The sequence below is a fragment of the Felis catus genome, chromosome D3 (assembly GCF_018350175.1).
Source record: "Felis catus isolate Fca126 chromosome D3, F.catus_Fca126_mat1.0, whole genome shotgun sequence".
NCBI lineage: Eukaryota > Metazoa > Chordata > Mammalia > Carnivora > Felidae > Felis > Felis catus.
Window position 1 is genome coordinate 33,940,087 of NC_058379.1, and position 21,173 is coordinate 33,961,259.

General features: G+C 43.7%; 1 protein-coding gene across 4 annotated transcripts in view; it reads left to right on the plus strand.

Moving 5' to 3' along the window:
- Positions 1-20,831, plus strand: part of LOC111557233 (piezo-type mechanosensitive ion channel component 2-like) — a 44,960-nt gene extending 24,129 nt beyond the window's left edge. For 3 of the 4 annotated variants that reach the window (XM_045041425.1, XM_045041427.1, XM_045041426.1), the window contains 9 exons: positions 3,745-3,903; positions 5,863-6,010; positions 11,020-11,208; positions 11,542-11,634; positions 13,205-13,377; positions 15,226-15,354; positions 16,542-16,621; positions 18,782-18,965; positions 20,055-20,831. In XM_045041425.1, coding sequence (XP_044897360.1) covers positions 3,745-3,903; positions 5,863-6,010; positions 11,020-11,208; positions 11,542-11,634; positions 13,205-13,377; positions 15,226-15,354; positions 16,542-16,621; positions 18,782-18,965; positions 20,055-20,307 — 1,408 coding nt within the window. In that variant the 3' untranslated portion in view covers positions 20,308-20,831. Of the gene's footprint in view, positions 1-3,744; positions 3,904-5,862; positions 6,011-11,019; positions 11,209-11,541; positions 11,635-13,204; positions 13,378-15,225; positions 15,355-16,541; positions 16,622-18,781; positions 18,966-20,054 lie in introns of those variants that run through there. The other variant, XR_006587860.1, reaches the window with a different exon arrangement.
- Positions 20,832-21,173: the final 342 nt, after the last annotated feature.

Sequence of the window (21,173 nt, forward strand, 5' to 3'; positions counted from 1 at the left end):
TCCTTCAGCAGGATCAAATTACCAAATAGTTGGATTATTCCTGCTGGTATGAGTTTCCAATTGATGCTGTAACAAATTGCCACAAACTTAGGGCTTAAAACAGAATGAATTGATCATCTTACGCTGGACTAAAATCAAGGGGTAGGCAGGGCTGCATTCCTTTCTAAAGGCTCTAGGGGAGAATCCCTTTCCTCGCCTTTTCTAGCTTCTCGAGGTGCTAGCCTTCCTTGGCTCATGGCCCGGCCTCAGTCTTCAAAGCCAACATCAGTGAGTGGAGTCCTCTTCTCATTACTTCACTCTTTCCCTTCCTCCACCATCATGGTTCCCTCTGACCGCAGCTGAGAAAGATTTCTTCCATTAAGAGCTCATTGATTAGAATCAGCCCACCTGGATAACCTAGGCGATCTCCCTACTTCAAGGTCCTTAATCTAATCTCTACTATAAAGCCTTCTTTTTCTTTGAAAGTTAACAGGGGCTCCTGGGTGGCTCAGTTGGTTAAGTGTCCTACTTTAGCTCAGGTCATCATCTCACAGTTCGTGAGCTTGAGCCCCACATCGGGCTCTGTGCTGACAGCTCAGAGCCTGGAGCCTGCCTCAGATTCTGTGTCTCCTTGTCTCTCTGCCCCTCCCCTACTCATGTTCTGTCTCTCAAAAATGAATCTCTCAAAAACTTTTTTTTAAAAAATGAAAGGTAATATATTCACAGGTTCTGGGGATTAAGCAACAATACCTTGCAAACCGAATAGAGCTGGAATGTTTGTTATAATACCTGAATAATGAAAACTTCAACTCAGTTTCTCATTTATTGAGTACCTGCTATGTCCAGGGCAGTAGACCAGGTGAAAAGGGGCATAACACTAACGTGAATAAAGCAGAGACCTATCCCCATCTGGGAAGGACCACATGATGGGATTCCAGAGATTGAGGCACTATGATAAATACTAACACTATGCCCATAGCTGCACACCTAAGACTAATATAATGTTATATTAGTATAATTAGTATAATTATATTATATATATTATATAATGTTATATATAAAATCTCCTATGCCCTTTATAGACAGAGGCTTATCCTTCACCTCTAGCTTCTGGTACATCCATTTTCTGTCCCTACAATTTTGCCTTTCTCAGAATGTCACTTAAATGGGTCACACATCCTATGGCTTTTAAGGTTGGCTTTTTTCACTTGGCATAATATATTTGACATTCATCCATGTTGTTGCATGTATCAGTACTTTATTTTTTGTTGGTCAGTAGTATTCTATCATGTAAATGTACCAAAGAGTGTTTAAATATACAAAAGTTGAAGGACATTGGGGTTGTTTATAGTTCTTTGGCAATTACAAATAAAGCTTCTATAAATATTACCAAAAAAAAAAAAAATGGCCACAGAGATCATTTCTGTCTCATTGGATCTCACTTTTGAGCCTCACCTAATGGTCATTCCTAGTGCAATGGATTACCCTATCTTTATTTTTGGACATTTAATTCAAGATATATTAGGATTGGTGAGCCTTGAGTCTACATTGCCAGCATGTCAGTGACAATATAATTTCATGTCATTTCAAGCCATGCTGCCATCACTTGTTAACATCCCAGATTCATTTTTCCTCCTCCAGGTATTGTTGCTAAAAATTTTACTCATTACTGTGCAAAAGAAAGCAGTCATTAATAGTTATGTTATATAAATCCTTTTCAAAACAGGAAAAGAATAAGAGAAGGAACAGATTAGGAGTTGAAACTACACAGAAAAAAAATTATGGCTACCAGTTATAATATTCAGCATCAGGAAGCTCCAATATTTTAAATAATTCATCTGATAAGTGATTTTTTCTGTGTGTGGGCACGTGATTTATTTAGTCCACAAACTTTCAGTGGTTGCCTATAGTCTACAAAGTGCTGTGTGGCTGGTGCCGTGGGGGACAGATTGGTGAGTAAGGCATAACTCCAGCTGCTAGTAATAAAGCATGGAGAGACCACCAAAAGAAAAAGTCCTTCACTGTGGGACAACCTTAATGTTCCTATTAGATATAACAGGATTACTTCAGGAACCACTGATTAACTTCTTCCAAGTTGATTCACTTTAAGGTTGAAGGAAGGGAAATGTTCATTTATTTTTTCAAGTTTTTATTTAAATTCCAGTTAGTTAGCATAACATACAGTGTAATATTAGTTTCAAATGTATGATTTAGTGATTTTGAAATTTACATACAACACCCAGTACTCATCACAACATGGGTTGGTCCTTTTATAAGGGATAGAAGACAACACAGTTTTATAACTTTTTTTTTAATGTTTATTTATTTTTAAGAGAGACAGAGACAGGATGCGAGTGGGTTAGAGGCAGAGAGAGAGGGAGACACAGAATCCGAAGCAGGCCCCAGGCTCTGAGCTGTCAGCACAGAGCCCGACGTGGGGCTTGAACTCACAAGCTGTGAGATCATGACCAAAGCCGAAGTCGGACGCTCAACCAACTCAACCACCTAGGCGCCCCACAGTTTTGTAATTTTGATTATTATTTTGATAGATAACAATTTTTCCTCAGGCAGTTTTCATATAAATTATTTGTAAAATCCAAGGACATTTCCCTGGAAAGCTGAAAGAATGTTCTTTCTTACTATTACACCAATAGAGACAGTCCCTAGAAAGGGAGAGGGAAGGAATACTTGATATTGGCTCTCTGTAAAGTTCTGATATGTTTATTAATAACTTGTCAAGTGCTAGATCATGGTCAAGTGTATTTAACACATTAGGACCTGAAATACCAAAGCTGGTTTCTCTACAGGGGAAGACACTTCTAAGAAATACTTTTAAGATTTCCAGTTGTTGAGATCCACGTAGAGGTCCCTAGGTCCCTGAGATACATGGGCCAGTGCATCCCCGGCTGGTTCTTAGATCTGGTCAACTAAATAGTATTTTCAGTTAAAAAAAAAAAAATAACACATGTCTTCTTCTAATGTCAGAATTAAAAGTTAAGACGACGAATCTGAAACATAAAATAAAGAGGAATAAAGAGGAAGCTTTAAGTGTTGCTCTTAACTTTAAACACAGGGAAGATGGTACAGAAGTCTTGGCAAAAGGGACCACCATTTCAACTGCTGAAGATGTCATTGGAGAAAAGAATGTTAGATCATGGAATCATAGATTTTCAGAGCTTGGGAAAGTCTTCAAATGAAGACAGACGTCTTGAGCATGATGGCTTAAGGAACAAAAGCAATAGGTTATAAACACAACTGGAACCAAGGGTGTGGAAACTTTGTTAATCCACGACCTGCCTTTATAGATGGATAGCAAAAAAGGGGGGGATTCATTCCTCAGGATACCTCCTCCTACATCTTCCAAATTACAGGTCCTTTGAAGTAAAAAAAAAAAAAAATACATCTTTTTGATGAACTTTAATTTGGATCACGGTAGCAGCATCTTTCACATTGTGAGAAAATGTTCATTAGTAAATTCGCTTAAAAAGAAATTAGTTTATTCATGGCCTAAACAACTGAATTATGCACTAACACATTGGAGGCACCATTTGTAGAATTGTTTTTAATTATGAGACTTTCTTACCCTGCTGTTTGCCTTCGAAGTGATCTACTACTAGGTGCAGAGAATTACTTACAACTGACTGAACTGGCTCTACATGCCAGAGGGGCGATTCGACTTTTTTTTTTTTTTTTGAATCCTAAACTGGTATGCTCTTATACCAGAAGAATATTCCATTATTTCACTTTTATGTTTTTGCGCTTTAGGAAATTCAGCCAGAACCTGGTTGCTCAGCTTTGGTACTTTGTGAAATGTGTTTACTTTGGGTTGTCTGCCTACCAAATCCGTTGTGGCTACCCAACGCGAGTCCTTGGAAACTTCCTCACCAAGAGCTACAATTATGTCAACCTCTTCTTGTTTCAAGGGTAAGGAAGGACACTCTGTGTTGTCACAGTCACTCACAAAGGGGAGGCTGGCAGTAGAAAGGCACTTGTTTCCTTGGGAAGAAACAGGAAGGTGAAAAAAGGCTGATGGGGCAATTTAGATCATCACAGAACTCTTATGACTTTTGGCAAAAGACAGATACACCTCTTGAAATAGCCTTTCTAGGTGTAGTTGCCACACACCTGGTCAGCATAGAGTTCTAGAATTATCCACATGGGTTAATTTTCTATTACTGGATCCTGCATAATTACTGTGCTAACATTTCAGGATGAAAACCAGGGATACACAATCCTTAGGTATTAATGTATTTCTGGGCACAATGGAACAGAAATTCGGCATTTGTACTATTTGAAGATCCCCTCAGAATTTTGCGTATACAATGAGTTCCTCCGTTGAAGAGGGCCATTTATTCCATCTAACGTCAACCTGAATGCCACATGACTTGCTTGTCCCTGGTAGTAAGTTAGCTACCAGACAAGGCCTATCGGCTCTTCCGTGTAAGAATTTCGTTGGTAGTATCTCCTCTCTGTTCCAATGAAGATCATACCACAGCCCGGAAGGTGAGGCTGCTCATGGCACCGCTGGCTCCTTGGTTGTACCAGACCTGGCGACAGGTGACTTAGTCACAGAAGAGGTGTTGAGTGTGCTCGGTCAGTCACTTAGTGGTGTTCTCTGTGTATGGCCTGATATTTCTTCAATGGGCTGGATTAGTGTTCACTTGGCAGAGCTGAGTGGCCTAGGGGAGAATTTCCGAGTATAACCCAAGCTGTTCTGAAGAGCCTAGGGTGAACCTAGGTCTCCAGCTGGGAGAAGCTCTGTGTTAGTCAAGAAACAGGGAATAGTTCCTAGGCCAGAGAGGAGCCCACGCCAACCCATTCCCAAATATGAGAACGTAAGGCCAGAATCTTATTAACCTGAGGCAGCTACGCAGTCCACCATCTACTAAGTCTATTGTGTGCCCCCAACCCCATGTCCTGCTCCCTCTGACATCTCTCGTCTCCCCTCAGCTTTCACGTATCAGGTGTACAACTTTTCCTAGCTCATTCAACAGCAAAACCCCAGGACTCAATAATCCCGCGACCGACAGATTCTCATAACATAAACACATACACGTTTAAAAAAATTTTTTTTTCAACGTTTATTTATTTTTGGGACAGAGAGAGACAGAGCATGAACGGGGGAGGGGCAGAGAGAGAGGGAGACACAGAATCAGAAACAGGCTCCAGGCTCTGAGCCATCAGCCCAGAGCCTGACGCGGGGCTCGAACTCACGGGCCGCGAGATCGTGACCTGGCTGAAGTCGGACGCTTAACCGACTGTGCCACCCAGGCGCCCCAACACATACACGTTTTAAAATGTAAAATGATGGGTCTTTTTGCAGAAGATATTACCTTAAATGTAGAAAATCCTAAAGAATCAACCGAAACACAGTTGTAAGTAATCAACGAATTCATCGTAAAGTTGCAGGATATAAAACCAACATGCAGAAATCAATGGTGTTTCCATACGCTAAAAACAAAACATCAGAAAAGAAAAAATAAAGAAAACTATCCCATTCATAATAGCACCAAAAAACAATGAAATACTTAGAAATAAATTTAACCAAAGAAATGAAAAGGTCTGGGCAATGAAAACCACAAGACTTTGATGAGAGACATTGGAGAGAATACCTTCAAACTTATTTAAAAGGCAATCCTAATATGTTAAGACCATCAGCAAAAAGAAAAAAATAGAAAAAAGAATGGAAAATACTAATTCATACGTTGACTTAAGATGAGAAGCAGTTGTATCCCAAGTTAATTTTACCATAAGTGTCACCTTGGGAATTTTTCCCAAGTCATAGGGGCTAAAACAATAAGGAACTACATGAGCTCCCGGGGTTGGGAGGATGACGGGGGCCACCCCACAACTGCCTCTCTAGCAAGATGTGGTTTCTGGCAGGTTCCGCCTCGTTCCCTTTCTGACTGAGCTGAGGGCTGTGATGGACTGGGTGTGGACAGACACGACCTTGAGCCTCTCCAGCTGGATCTGTGTGGAGGACATCTACGCTCACATATTCATCCTGAAGTGTTGGCGGGAGTCTGAAAAAGTAAGCCAATAAAAATGCCTTACCCCTTTTCGTCTCCCTCCCATCCAGGCTGGGTATAGGATTCATGTGAATCTCTGCAAGCTTTGTGGCCAAATACATGGAGGCAGGGGACAAAAATGGTGAGGACCTGTGACTGTCCCATTGGTTTCCACCCCGGTGGACTTGGGAATTTTGGACTCACTGCTGCCTTAGTCAGCAATGGTATCCAGATGTGTTCTTCTTTTGGCCAGCCTATATTGTAGTTGTTTTTAAAAGAAGAAATGATATATTGCTCTGTGACCCCATAATTCTTAAATGGCTCATTTGGGAGCAGAAGGGAATGTGGTAGGATGGAGAAAAGTGGGGTCAGGTGGCTTGGACTCAGGCTCACCCTCTGATTCACTCTTTGATGAGCGACGGGACAACATAACTTCCTTGTGCAAAGGAAATCGAAGTGCAAATATTTGCTTATTCTGTTAGGTTGAATATTAAAGTTTGAATACGGTTACAATTACTGTTATTTATTGGATTTTTTGCAAAAGCTTAACGTCGGAAACGGGAGTCATAACAGCAGTGGAAATGGCTCAACAAGCATTGGCTGAGGTGGTAGAAAGTATCCCTTTTTTTTTTCTCTTCTTGATAATACCCTCCTTGAAAAAGTTCCCTCCAGTGTATATAATTTCTAGTCTGTTCTGCTGCTGCTTCTTGGAGTTCCAGTTTCATAATCACGGGTCCCACTGACCTGCGGCTCCGTATTTGTGGGGTTTGTGAGAGTAAAGGAGACAGGGCTGGCGGTAAACTTAAAATCTGCTAGCTTGTCCTCATTCGTAAGGAGCAGAGAAGCTGATAAAATGACAGAATATGGCAGATATTCTACCAAAGGGACTTTGAAGGTAACAGTCATGGCGATGAAGCGTCCAGAAATCGTGACCGATGAAGAAAAGCGGGAAGAACCAAGAATCGTTCTGTCGGAAGTAGAAAAACAAATGGAAGGAGGCAAAGACAATAGCCGCTTTTAACTATTTGAAATAGTGGGAAATAGGGGGGAAGTTTGAATTTGTCTAGAAGACGCGAGATAACAGAGTGGAGACAGGTTGGCAAAAGCTCTAGTAAGCTTCAGTGGCATCTGACGAACTTCCTAACAGTCTAAGCTACCCCATCACGGACTGGCCGCCTCAGGAGGTGGCTGCTGCCCAGAGGTGTCCACATCTACACCGTCACACAGAGGAGAATTTACATCCTGAAACCTCTGTGCTGGGAAGCGTGGGTCCTAGATCTATTCATTCAGCGGTTTATCATATCAGTTGTCTATTGCTGCTTATCAAACTACATCAAACTTAGTGGTTTAAAAATAACCACCTTTTTGGGGGCACTTGCGTGGCTCAGTTGGTTGAGCCTCTGACTTCGGCTCAGGTCACGTGGGTTCAAGCCCCACATTGGGCTCCCTGCTCTCAGCACAGAGCCCACTTCAGGTCCTCTGTCCCCTGCTCTCTCTGCTCCTCCCCTGCTCGTGCTCTGTCTCGCAAAATAAATAAACTTAAAAAAATCACAACCATTTTCTTTGCTCACAATTCGGCGGGTCGGCAGTTTGGGCTGCATGTCGCTGGACGGACTTGCCCGGGGTCATCCTGTGGCTGCTGTTCCAGAGGGAGCAGACACGGGCCAGAGAAAGGCCCGAGAGAGAAGCGGTTCAAGAGACAGGCAAGTGGAGAAGATAATTTCGGAATAGAGAGGATCTGAACCTCTGTAGATGGTAAGGAAAAGAACAGTAGAAAAAAAGAAAAAGAAAAATTCTTAGTAGCGAAGCCAAAGGATAAAGGTCTGGGTGGGGGGCCTCGGGAAGCGTGGGACCAGAGGCGTGGGTGAATAAGTGAGTAGTGGCAAAGAGGAGTGGCCATCCTACGGGAAGCTGGGGAAAGATGTGGTGAGCCGACTGCACGCCACACAGCCTGGCTTCCGCATGAAGTAGACGAACTTATCTGTTGACAGCAGGAGGGAAGGACGGCATCCTAAAACCCAGAGCCTGTCCACTGAGCACTGGAAACCGTGAGATCCTACTTCCTCTGGATGAATGGGAGGGGAGTCCTCAGGTGGGGGTTTCTGAATCAGAGGGCACGTTACTGTCCCACATCGATACAGGGCCACCTTTCATGGGAGCAGCTGTGTCTGCCCCATTTGTTAGCTCTTACAAGCTTTTCACTGCCTTTGAGCCAACAGGTGACAACCATCTTTTTTTTTTTCAAGTTTTTTTTTTTAATGTTTATTCATTTTTGAGAGAGAGGAAGAGCCAGAGCGTGAGCGGGGGAGGGGCAGAGAGAGAGAGAGGGAGACACAGAATCTGAAGCAGGCTCCAGGCTCCGAGCTGTCAGCACAGAGCCCAATACGGGGCTGGAACCCAGGAACCCTGAGATCATGACCTGAGCAGAAGTCAGGCACTTAACCGACTGAGCCACCCAGGCGCCCCGACAACCTTCTTAATACTATAGTGAGGAAGTCACAGCCATCGCCCATCGTCCTTGTGAAGGACAGGGTTTGCTGTGCCCTAGAACACGAAGCATTCCTCCCCACAAAGGGTTTACGATTATTGTTGTCATTTTATCTTCAAGAAATAAAAAGCCTCATTTCAATGTATCACTTTGGTGATACATGCATCACCTCTACTTAAATATATACTTCTATCTTATGCTCAGTCGCTGGCTATTTCAGAATAAGAGCCTTTTAAATCACACGTAGTACAATTTGCTAAGGAACTTAGGTGTGTGGGAGGTCAGTGTCAGGGGAGTCCAGGCGAAGCTGGCACGCGTTTTTACTCCGTCCCGTCAGAGGCAGAAACGTTACCAGTGACCGTCTCTTGTCCAGTATAAAGCAGAAGAGTAAGCTGCTTTTAAAAGTAAATTTTCTTGGGGCACCTGGGTGGCTCATTCGGTTGAGTGTCCGACTTCGGCTCAGGTCATGATCTGGCGGTTTGTGAGTTCGGGCCCCGTGTCGGGCTCTGTGCCGACGGCTCGGAGCCTGCAGCTTGCTTCAAATTCTGTGTCTCCCTCTCTCTCTTCCCCTCCCCTGCTCGTACTCTGTCTCTCAAAAATAAATAAATGCTAAAAGAAAAAAATTAAGTAACTTTTCTTGGGGATTCTTCCAAGTCGAATGTGCTGTGTTCCAGGGGCTTTATGAACACACTTTATGAAGCCAGAACAATTTCCTAAAAGGCAGAGTGTTGGCATAGGAGCACTCACAAATGCAGGCCACTCGGTCCCAGTCCTCGTTTCCAATGGTTTCCAGGCAGCCACGTCCCAAAACATTTTAGGAAGCTGATTGGAAATGTAGCCTGGAAGGTTATGCAAACTGGGAGACCCAGAAGAGCATTGACTTACCCAGGAAAGGGGTGACAGGCAGTGCAGGACAGGAAGGGGACGGTCCCTTTGAAAGGTGAAGGGGGAAGTAGCCTCAGAGTTAGAGAGAGGTCCAGAGGTGCTGGCCCTGTCCTGCCCCGGGGCTGAGCAGGAGAAGGGGGAGAGCGGAGGGGGAGGTTCTGGGGATTTTAGCAGCGAGCCTTAAAGGGTGGCCTCCAGGAGAGGAACCGATATGGCACCACTACAGTCAGAAGAGACCTAGGCTGTTCTTAGCAGAGAAAAGTCTTGAACCAACAAAACACTTCGCCACCTTGTGCCTGAGCGCTCCTGCGTGAGGATGAGAGGCCGCTTGTCTCAACTTGCCTCCCGGAGAAAAAGATGGAAAAGCAAGCCTGTGTGTGTGTGAATATATATCTGAAATTCTCCAATACTGCAGTTTTTTTTTCGCAATAGAAAATTGTAATCAGTGGCCTCAAATTCCAGCGCAAAGATACCGAAATACAGTGCTGGATCTGAACATCGTGTCCTAACTCGGAGCACAGCCACTGAGAGGCACTATCTCCTGAGCACAGAATCCATAATGCTGCCCATACTGGCTCCCGTGCACCCCCGTCCAGCCCCCGCTCTATACTTCCAGGCCTGACTTCAGCAATCACGGACGGCCAGGGCCCATAGAGCCATTGTAGCAGTGCTGGCTCCCAGACCTCTGTCCTTGTTGGTCGCTTGTCACATGAGCTCAGCGCCTGCAGGCAGAATGTGGATGAGTTTTCCTTACCTCACCTCTAGTGAAATGAATGGCTGCCTCCTGAGGGATTGTGCCCCCCAGGATAAATCTCACAGCCAGGCTGGGGAGTGGGGGTAACCCCCATATTGTGTGTGCAGCCCAGCTTCAGGGGCTGACCCTGGAAGGCAAAAAGGTCACGGAGAAGCAACATTTAAGCAAGGATTACACGTGCATATCTGAAGCCCTTTTGATTCCGGACAGCAAAGCTGGCTCCTTGCGCCTTGCTTAGGAGCAGTGCTTGGTGGGTCCCTAACAAAGCTGATGGAAGTGATCCCATCCCTCCCAAACGCACTGCTTTTGTAGGAGAGAGCAGGTCCCTCACGTGACGCACACTTCTGCCACCACCCCCACTTCCTGCTGTTCAGCACGGCCCCCGCTGAGGACCCGCGTGGAGTCCTGGCGGCCGAGAGAGAGGGCTCTTCTGATCGTATAGATCTTATTGCAGGGCTTGAACCACACTGCCTTCTGACAACGTGTGTCATGAATGAAGTGAAAAACTTTTTCCACCCACCAAGAGCAGGTGGTTGATAGGCACAACTTTGGAATATTCAGGAATTTGCAGTAAAATGTCTTTCTCCCACATGATCCCTTGAAATCAGAGGCTTTGTTCAGCAGTATTTGATCCATAGGTTCATCACCAGCCAAAACCAACACAGTTTTAAGGAGAAAGTCCCTCGGGTCCCGCTGGTCCCTCGTGGCACCACCGTGGGGACGTGTTGGGTGCTCCTTAGAGCTTCACATCACTACTTAATTTCCTAGAGTGACCTGAACGAACTGAGCAGAATCAGGACTCAGTCGGGTCCCGCGGCAAGAGCGCGCACCCCTCCTCCCCGACCCAGACCCCGCCTGCTTCTCGGGGCCAGAAGCCTGAGCCCGGTGTGACCCCTCTGTTGCAGAGATACCCGCAGCCCCGGGGGCAGAAGAAGAAGAAAGTGGTGAAGTATGGCATGGGAGGCATGATCATCGTTCTGCTCATCTGCATTGTCTGGTTTCCCCTTCTCTTCATGTCCTTGATCAAATCTGTGGCGGGGGTCATCAACCAGCCCCTGGACGTCTCGGTCACAATCACCCTGGGAGGGTACCAGGTAACCGCTGTGCCCCTCCCCCAGGGCTCACTCACCTGCCGGCGCCTTTCCCAATAAACAGCCACAGGATGTGGAGTTAGCTTTGGTGCTCCAGATTCCTCCCTACATTTCGGCTGGTCAGCGAATACGTGATGTATGAGATAAGTAAAGCACCGAGGACAGTGAAAGAATCGTTTTGTTCTGGTTGGGTAATCACTTCAAAAAGAGATCTCTGAGGCCAGCTGCCCTCGGGTACCCGGGGGGGCGATAACACGGCGGAAATATTGTTCTTTGAACCCAGATGCAGAGACGGGCCTTGGAGGGCTAACGGCACCTTGTTTCTTTGTTTTTCAGCCTATTTTCACAATGAGTGCACAGCAGAGCCAGTTGAAAGTTATGGATCAGCCCAAGTTTAATAAATTTATGAAAGCTTTTTCTAGGGACACTGTAAGTAAATGCATGTAGTAGATCTCTGTGAAGACCTTTCTAGACGAAAGGTGAGCTCACTGCTTGTCATTTTGTTCACTCCTCTGTCATGGCCTGTGGTGGTGGGAGGGACTTTTCAGGGGTTACCAGGGGTCCGCAGCGCATTTCTGGCCACGGGCCCCTTCGATACTCTGAGCCATTATGTCCGTATCATTGGATATGTGTTAATAAACGTAATTGTAATTCGGGACATTTTAATGTAAGCTTAACAGATGTAGGTCCTCTTTCATATTTTTAATTTTTTTTTTAATTGTAGTAGATACTGACCCCTTTGATGGGTAGGTCTAATCTGAGAATCTATATCAAGGGAGTCATTCAAAATGTTGGAAAAGCTCTATGCAGGCCTTGCTTGTGCTGGCATTCTCTGCATTAGCAAAAGCTGGAAGCCACTGAGGGCTTCGTAACTAGGGACCGGTTAAATAAGTTATGGCAAATGTATCAAGTGAATTCGATAGGCACTGGCTGCCCTAGGGCGGTCGGCGTGGGAGAAGGGGACCACCACTTTTCATTTTATTTACATGCTATGTCTTCTGAATATTTTCCGAGCAGCGTCTTTCATAATACAAAATAGTCATTGCAGAGACTCTGCGTGGCGTGAACATTTCTCAAGATAAAACCTAAGTGAAAAAGGACACACATTCCTATTTTTTAAATTAAAACAAATGAAATCTACATTTCCTACCATATATCACAGCGGTGATGCCCTGGTGGTGAAGTTGCGGCTGATGTATTCTCTTCCCTACCTTACAAACTTTTAATCACATGATAAATCGAGCTTTCAGAATTAAAATTTGCTTTACAAATAATACTTTGTATTTAAAGAAAATGATTAGGCACACCGATGCTTATCTCCTTTATAAAATTATCAGCCTCTAATGCACACTGCCAAAACCAATCTTGAGGAATGTGCAGCTGTGAAGACAGGACCAGGATATTGTGGGTGGATTAAATTTGACTGGGTGGTGAGAGGGAACACCCCAATAGTTGATACATTTCCTTCTTAATGGGGAGGAAAATGACACCAAGTCATTTGTCTTTTCTTTATTGATGAGTTGGGATGATCCCATAGCTGTATTGGTGCGGCAACATCACCAAGATTGCTCTGTGGCACTCGGGCTGCCCATCCCTGTGGGGAGGGGAACAGAATAGTGCAATTGAGCATGAAGACCATGCACTGTAAAAATTGCCCTTCCTTACTAAGAATTCCCCTTCATGTAGCCAGTTACAAAGAACAGTAATCACTTTATTTGTACATCACCACAGGGGGCACATGGGTGGATCAGTCCGTTGGGCGTCCAACTTCGGTTCAGGTTATGATCTCAAGGTTGGTGGGTTCGAGCCCCACGTCGGGCTCTGTGCTGACAGCTCAGAGCCTGGAGCCTGCTTCAGATTCTGTCTCCCTCTCTCTCTGCCCCTCCCCTGCTTGCGCTGTGTCTCTCTCTCAAAACTAAATAAACATTTTTGAAAAATTTTTATTTGTACATCACCATATACATGATCTATTTATGCATGTGTATTTGTGCGCATACAGGGTGCTATGCAATTTCTGGAAAATTATGAAAAAGAAGACATAACTGTAGCAGAACTGGAAGGAAACTCAAATTCTTTGTGGACCATCAGCCCTCCCAGTAAGCAGAAAATGATAAGCGAACTCATGGACCCCAATAGTAGCTTCTCTGTTGTTTTTTCATGGAGTATTCAGAGGTAGTTACTGTATTTCCATGCATAATTTCCCCTTTCCCCCCAATCTAAACTCGGGGTGGGGGTGGGTGGATAGAAGTAAAGAAAAAGTCGATGGATGTGGTTTATAGCTGACATTACACTTTGGGAACGTTCACTCGATGCTACAGCTAACATCTGTGTTTACTAAATAACAGTTTGCCTAGGAATCTCTGACAAAAATAAGAACTTCTTAGTTTTCCTTTTTTCTACTCACTCCAGTTTTTAAAGAGAGGCTGGCAGTGAGTTTTGTGAATGAGAGAGAGAGAGAGAGGTAAAGCAAAAAGAAAAAGTGTCATGACTTATAAAATGAAATGGTCTGGATGATTGTAAGATTTCCCTGAAAGGTGGACATTTGGTCTTAGCAATGAAGAATTGGCAGTCTCGGGAACCCGAATTCTCACTCGAATCCCTCCAACGTAGGGAGGTCCTGTCAGATCTTTTCTCTAAGCAGGAGATGTGAGAGCAGCCTGGGAGTCCCAAGATGGGAGAGCTGAGAGAGATTCCTTCTTACCTAACCTGAGCCCATGGCCAGCACGTGGCCACTACTGCACTTGTTGATCTGTGTGAAGTTTGTATTTAAACTCAGTTAACACACAGTGTAATATTAGTTTCAGCTGTACAGCATAGGGATTCTTCACTTCCATACAACACCCGGTGCACCTCACAAGTGCCCTCCTTAATCCCCATCACCTATTTCACCCATCCCCCCACCCACCTCCCCTCTGGTAACCGTCGGTTTGTTCTCTGTGGCTAAGAGTCCCTTTCCTGGTTTGCCTCTCTCTTTTTTTCCCCTTTGCTCACTTATTTTGTTTCTTAAATCCTGCACATGAGCGAAATCATATGGTATTTTTCTTTCTCTGACAGACTTATTTTGCTTAACATAATACTCTCTAGCTCCATCCATGTCTGTGCAAATGACAAGATTTCATTCCTTTTTACCGCTGAGTAATATTCCATACACACACACACCCCCCACATCTTCCTTATCCATTCATGAGCGTGTCTTAAGAAAAGTTCTTGCATTCAGAAGCCCAATGTGTTAGTGAAGCAATCAGGGGGACCTCAACACAATACACTAGTTGGTTGGCTTAGTGTTTGTTTGTTTGTATTTGTCATAGTCTTGTGATTCAGGATTCTATGCCAGCAGTCAAATGACAGGTTCATTGGGTTCATGGTTCCTGGCTTCTAGGATAAAATTAAGAAAGAATTCTGATAGGTACAGAAGAAGGCTTCTCCAATCTAAAGTGAACTTACAAGGAAACAGTAAAGAAATATCTGAAAGGGGGCTGTTCAGAATTGAAAGAACTTTTTCTTTCATCTTATTTTCTCCTTTAGAACATCCCAAATTCCTCACATGAAATTCTGTACTGCCAAAATTCACTTTCTAGCCTTTTCTTTGAAGAGCTACCAAAATAATAATAATAATAAATAATAACAATATTAAAGATCAACTCTTGATGGAACATTCTTTAAAAGCATGGATTCTATTAGTCATCATGGAGACTAACCTCACTAGATTAATAAAAAAAAAAATGTTTCAGAAACCCATTATCAGAGCATCAAGACGGTTTCTCTTCTAGTCAACAGACTCTGCCCTCTCACCTGCCATCTGTTTTAAAGGTGTTTGTGGCCTCCCCGGGCTTTACTAACTTGGTTGTCTAAGAAGCTGGACGTAAAGGTGAGGTGGACAGAAAAGGTTGGGGGTGACAGTTGTGGATCCAAGGAAGACTTGGTGAGATTAATAAAATGAAGAGTCAAGTGAATTTTTGAACGTCTCTTCTAGACTTCCAAGTAATCACTGACATTGAGCCTTTTTATTTCTCTTCACAGAAACATGAGTTTGGGTGCAAAGGCAGAAATTGCAACCGATAAGCTTTCTTTTCCTCTTAAAAATACCACACGAGAACATATAGCTAAAATGATAGCCGGCAACAACACGGAAAGTTCAAGAACACCGGTGTAAGTGATTGCTCCTGTTAATTAGCTTTAATAGATGGATATATCTGGTACAAAATCTGCATCTGCAAACTCGCGTATACCAAAAATGCAACTTTCTTCAGTAACTCAAGTCAATCTCTACTTGGAGGCCTCATTGTGTTACATTAAGGCAGCTCTGTTTTCCTCCCCCGGTACTCTGTCCACCTAGCCCTGGGAGTACTGACCTTGTTCCTGGGTAGCAAACTTTGCTCTTATCTGACCATAATCACCAAAAGCCAGAGAAAGCCCCTGGGATACCCCTCCTCTACTATGACCCCCTGGCCTGGGGTCATTGAATGGATGGGAGATGAGGGGAAGATAAGGGGTAAAAGGAAATTTGGGGGGGGGGGATCTACATCTTAATATATTCTCCTGCCATATAAGTACTCCACTTCAAACAGATATAAGCTGTGATGTCTAGATTCTAAGCAGGAGGGAGAAAAAATGCTATTGGTGTAAAACCACTAAATGAAGTATTCCAGACGTCCACCAGCCAATGCCTAGTTCTGACCTCCAGTCTGCCTTGGCCCCACTTTAATGCAGTGAATATAAGCCGCCATGATGCAGTCCTCAGACGTGCTCCCTACGACAGCCTTTGTTAATCACTAAAGTTGAAGAAACCTCAAAGACTGTCAGTTCCTCCCCCATTATTTCATGAGAGAACAGGCAGGCCTAGAAAGACACAGCGACCTGCTCAGGTCACTTAGCTTGTCCTTGGCAGAGGGAGGGTTAGGTCCAGGCCACTAGTTCTCCCCTCAAGCCTCAGTCTTATCACTAGATAGATTCATGCCGTCCACTTGATTATAGATATATCTAGAGAGAGAGAGTACAGACCTAGATCCTAGCAAGAAAGACAGTCCCTTGCTTCAGAAACAGTCACAGTCATGGAAAATCTCTGTAGCAGTTTTCAAGTCATAAACTGCTCATGTACAGAGTTTACTTGAGCATTCGAATAGAAACAAGTAAAATTTTTTTGGCTTCAGAGAATTCTAGTTATAATGGAACCCATAAATTGCGATGACATCATATTGTATACATATACAAAGATTCACCATTATCGTTTGGTATGAGGTCAAAGTAGCAACAAAAAAAATCAATTTTATGTGGGTAAAACAACTAAAACTTAATTACGCTTCCCCTCCTTTTTTTTTTTTTTTTTTAACATACAGGACTATAGAAAAGATCTACCCATATTACGTGAAAGCACCTAGTGATTCGAATTCAAAACCTATAAAGCAACTTTTGTCTGGTAAGGCTGAGAAGGAATTATTTCAGAACTTTTTTTTTAACCTTCTTTTATTCAACTTCTACAGTTTGCATTCTCAACCTTTCTCGAGCTTCTTTCCAGTTTTCTGTCTCTGTGAGACAGAGCTTATAGGAAGCATGAGACTCCCAGCTGCGTTCCACAGCCAGAAGGAATCAGTCAGTCACCAGAAGCCATATTCTTCATTGTTTTCATTGATGTAGAACTTGATGGGCTTAAATCCACATTTAGTGCCTTAGTCTGTTTACTTGTTTCTATTAACGTCCATATCTTGGGCAGAAAATGGCCTCATGCAGTATTAAATATGAAGTCCCCACAATAAGAATAAAAAGGTAGCAGGAAATGTGGGTGATTCAGCCCAAGGGTCGTTAAGGATCAACAGTAGTCTCTAGGGACTGTATTTACCCCAAATAACAGAGATGGTAGTAAGATGATGATACGGAATTCTTAAGCATTAATTATGAAGCATTGTTTGACTTCATCAGTTGCCTGGACCGGAACGGATGGGTATGGATGGTAAAAGTAGAAGGACAATGCGGTATATATCCAAGTCACATTCATTCCTTTGCCAACATGGGTTGCTCATTGTCACCAGGCAGTATGCCAGTCACTGGAGACGAGGTTCTACATGGTTCATGTTTAGCTGGAAAGATGGGGATTGCGTAGGTAAACAGGTAGACGCCCCCATGGAGATCTCAAGAAGTAGAGGCAGCATAGAGGTTCCAAAGACAAGGGTGGGCGGGCCCCCACATCTCTATGCATTTCTTCCTCATGAGGTTCAGCCTGTGAAGTCCCCCTTCCCCACACCACAGGTCTTGGTGTTCTCAGGTCCTGCCGACACAACAACTTCTCTCATTAGCTTTACTGAGTTCTCTCTGATCTTTACCATAAGGCCTATTTAGCATACGTTGGTGGTTATCACCAGTTTGCAAAGGGGGAACCAAGGCCCAGTGTGTGAATTACTCAGCAAAGGTTATACAACCAGTACGTGGACAAACTAGATCCAAACATGGGCCAGATGTCCCCCTTCAGAACTCTCTAGACTTCAGAACCAAGGTTCTTTTTCTTCCTGAGCATTCTCAGTGGTTCACATTCTTCTTGAGGAGGGGTTTATCTTTATGAGTCTCCTGCCTCACTCTCCATCCATCCATCCATCCATCCAATAGACTTACATTGCCACACACTGTCCTAGATTCCTTTGATCTAGGAATTTAGCAAGAAATAATGCAGCCACGGCCCCCACCCTCACAGAGTTTATAGTCCACCACCATGATTCTCAGTGGAGGCCATATCATCATTGGCAGTGGTGGTATTTTCTTAGAAAGGCCTACACAGAGAACTCCAAGCCCTCTGTTGGCCCTTTTACTGTTCTTCCATATTCACCCTAAGCTCCAACACAAGCAATCATTAACCACACATCATGGGTTTTCAGAACTTTCCTGAGCTTCATGCCATCAATCCTTGTGGAAATAACCTCCTCTCCGTCTCCATCTCCACTTTACTGATGTTCTCAGCAAAATTCAACTCAGAAGTCATGTCATCTGGGAAGCCCTCATGGATCCTACCAACCAGAATTGTTCTCTCCTTGTCAGCACAGGTCTCATAGTGGTTGCCACGTGCCCATAAGTTGTGCTCATGTACATGGCCTGTTCTCATTGAGATATGGAATTGTGCTGTATTCAACTCTGTAACCCCTGATCACCTAACAGAGGGCCTTCCTCCCAGAAGACACTCAATAAATGCTAGTAATATGATTGGATTAATCAAGTCAATAAAAAGTCAGTGATCTGGGTTTTTAAATGTCTAACTAGTTGCTTGGAATTATTAGCAAAGAAATATACTCATGTATATTAAGTATGTGTGATACTCACGTATATATCACATGGGTCTTCGCTCTCTCCCTGTGATATGGCTGCCATGCTCACTTAGCAACAGTGAGCGTCCTCTTTAGCGACAAGGAGAAACCTTATGCACACCTGCGGCCCACTTTTCTTTCTCCACTCACACTGTTAACATGTGCCCTACTCATCCTGGCATCACACGCTACGGATAGTGGTAATCAGGTTCTGCCATCTGACAATTGTTTGCGTGCATTGAATCTTAATATGCTTATGCTAACTTGGTTTCATTTTTCTCGTCTTGCAGAAAATAACTTCATGAATATCACCATCATTTTGTCCAGAGACAATACAACTGAATCTAACAGTGAGTGGTGGGTTCTCAACCTGACTGGAAACAGAATATACAATCAGCACGCTCAGGCCTTGGAACTGGTGGTCTTCAATGACAAAGTCAGCCCGCCCAGTCTGGGGTTCCTGGCTGGCTATGGGTAAGGACGCATTTCAGTTAGCAGTCACAAGAGCCTACTTCTGTGTCATATAAAGTTGATGGGAAGCTTTGTACCTTCCTAAAATTCTTGAACTTAACAGCTGCAGTGTTAAAATTCATAGATCATTGGCCCTTCAAGAACCAGAGTCCCAAAGAAGTCAAAATGCCTGGGGTGAATAACACCATTAAGGACAGGACTAGAGGTCATAGTTCTGGTTTCTTGACTCCACGTCTTCCTGTTACGTTTGATGTAATTCAATGTTTAAACTTAGAAATTGGTGTAGGGTTATCTCTTTTCCGTATAGATTGCCTTCTGACCTCAGCATCTGCAGTCAGTCAAGCATCGCAATTTTGGACATGGTCCAATGTCCAAAATGGTCTGATGCTATCATTTCACCGTGTTCTGATGCTTACATTCTAAGACACACGCATCCCCTACAAGACATGAAAGTCTGTTAAGAAGTCAGTGTCTATGCAGAATTATAGCATTAAAATAAATAGCTAGGTGCAGAAAAGTATGTATAGTACAATTGCATTTCTATCAAGTATATTATGTGGTTTCTTTATATAATATTTGCAGTAAACCCCCCTGAAGTTCATGCATGAGACTACTAGCGTTGGTTGTTTCCAGAATTGAGATTTTTTTTGACACTTTTATTTTTCAAGTCTTAAAGCACTGTAATGTATAAAGTGTGTTTACACAAGGAATATGAATTACCTTTAAAAAAATTTTTTTTAATGTTTATTATTTTTGAGAGAGAGAGAGAGCCAGAGAGCAAGCAGGGAATGGGCAGAGAGAGAGGCAAACACAGAATCGGAAGCAGGCTCCAGGCTCTGAGCTGTCAGCAAAGAGCCCTATGCAGGGCTTGAACTCACAGACCGTGAGATCATGACCTGAGCTGAAGTTGGCTGCTTACCCAACTGAGCCACCCAGGTGCCCCTGAATTACCTTTTTAATAAACAGAGTAAATGTTTTCACCAAAGGGAAAAACTCTACAGAAATTTTGTTATTTTTTTCTTTTAGACGTGTTCTATTAACTGTGTTTAACTGGTAGATACAATTTCTAGCTACCTTTTTTTTTTCCCCCAGTATCATGGGATTGTATGCTTCGGTTGTCCTTGTGATTGGGAAGTTTGTCCGTGAATTCTTCAGTGGGATTTCTCACTCCATCATGTTTGAAGAGCTTCCAAATGTGGACCGAATTCTGAAGTTGTGCACAGATATTTTTTTAGTTCGAGAGACAGGGGAACTGGAACTCGAGGAAGATCTCTATGCCAAATTAATATTCCTGTACCGCTCACCAGAAACCATGATCAAATGGACTAGAGAAAAAACAAATTGATGCTTTAAGACACAGACTGCAGATCAAATTAACATTTGAATTTTAAAAAAAGCACAATATCCTCATAAGAGCTAAGCATTTCTAGTTGGATGGAAATGGTTTCTCTTCTGACAGGTGGTCAAAAGGAGCTGACTTCCTTCTGCAGTCTAAGCTACCTTGTAAATGAAGGCGCTGTTGAAAATGTTATTTGTAATTCCATTTCTCCAAAATCAGGGCTATTTGTTTTATGATATAGTCAACAGTGTCTTGCATTCTGATTGACGATGCAAAGGAATCATTTATGGGTCTCCTCCCTCAGAGAAGCAGGAGAGAAGAAGGGAGAAGGAAAGTTGCCCATGGTTTTCTGTGCGGAGCCCGCACACTTCCTGAAGAGATGCTCTAGTTCAGTAGGCCGCACCCTGTTGCCAACGGGGAAGCTGCCGTGGGGAGAACAGATGGGCCTCAGCACGCCCCGAAAATACGCAACAGCAATAGGAGGCTGAAACTCCTGAAGAGATTTCTGGGGCGGGGGGGGGGGGCGGGGACAAGAGAGGGAGCCAAAGACCCATGAAGATACCAGTGGACGAACGAGCCTCATTCTAAGCAAAAAGTTAACATTAGTGACACTCTTACTGCCTTATCTTAACTGAAGACTAGTAAAAAAAAAAAAAAAAAAAAAAAAAAAAAAATCTTTCCATTAAACACCAGTGACTTCTCAGGAAAAAAGAAAAAGCAGCAAAACAAAAATGGGGACACCGGTGTTGTCGAGGCCCAGCAAATGACTCGCTCCAGTGGTGGCTGTTATGCTTCAGAGTCCGGCTCCTCCTCAGACACAGGCTCCAGGTAGAATGATGAAAATGGCGCCCAGCTGGGCATGGAAATCTCTG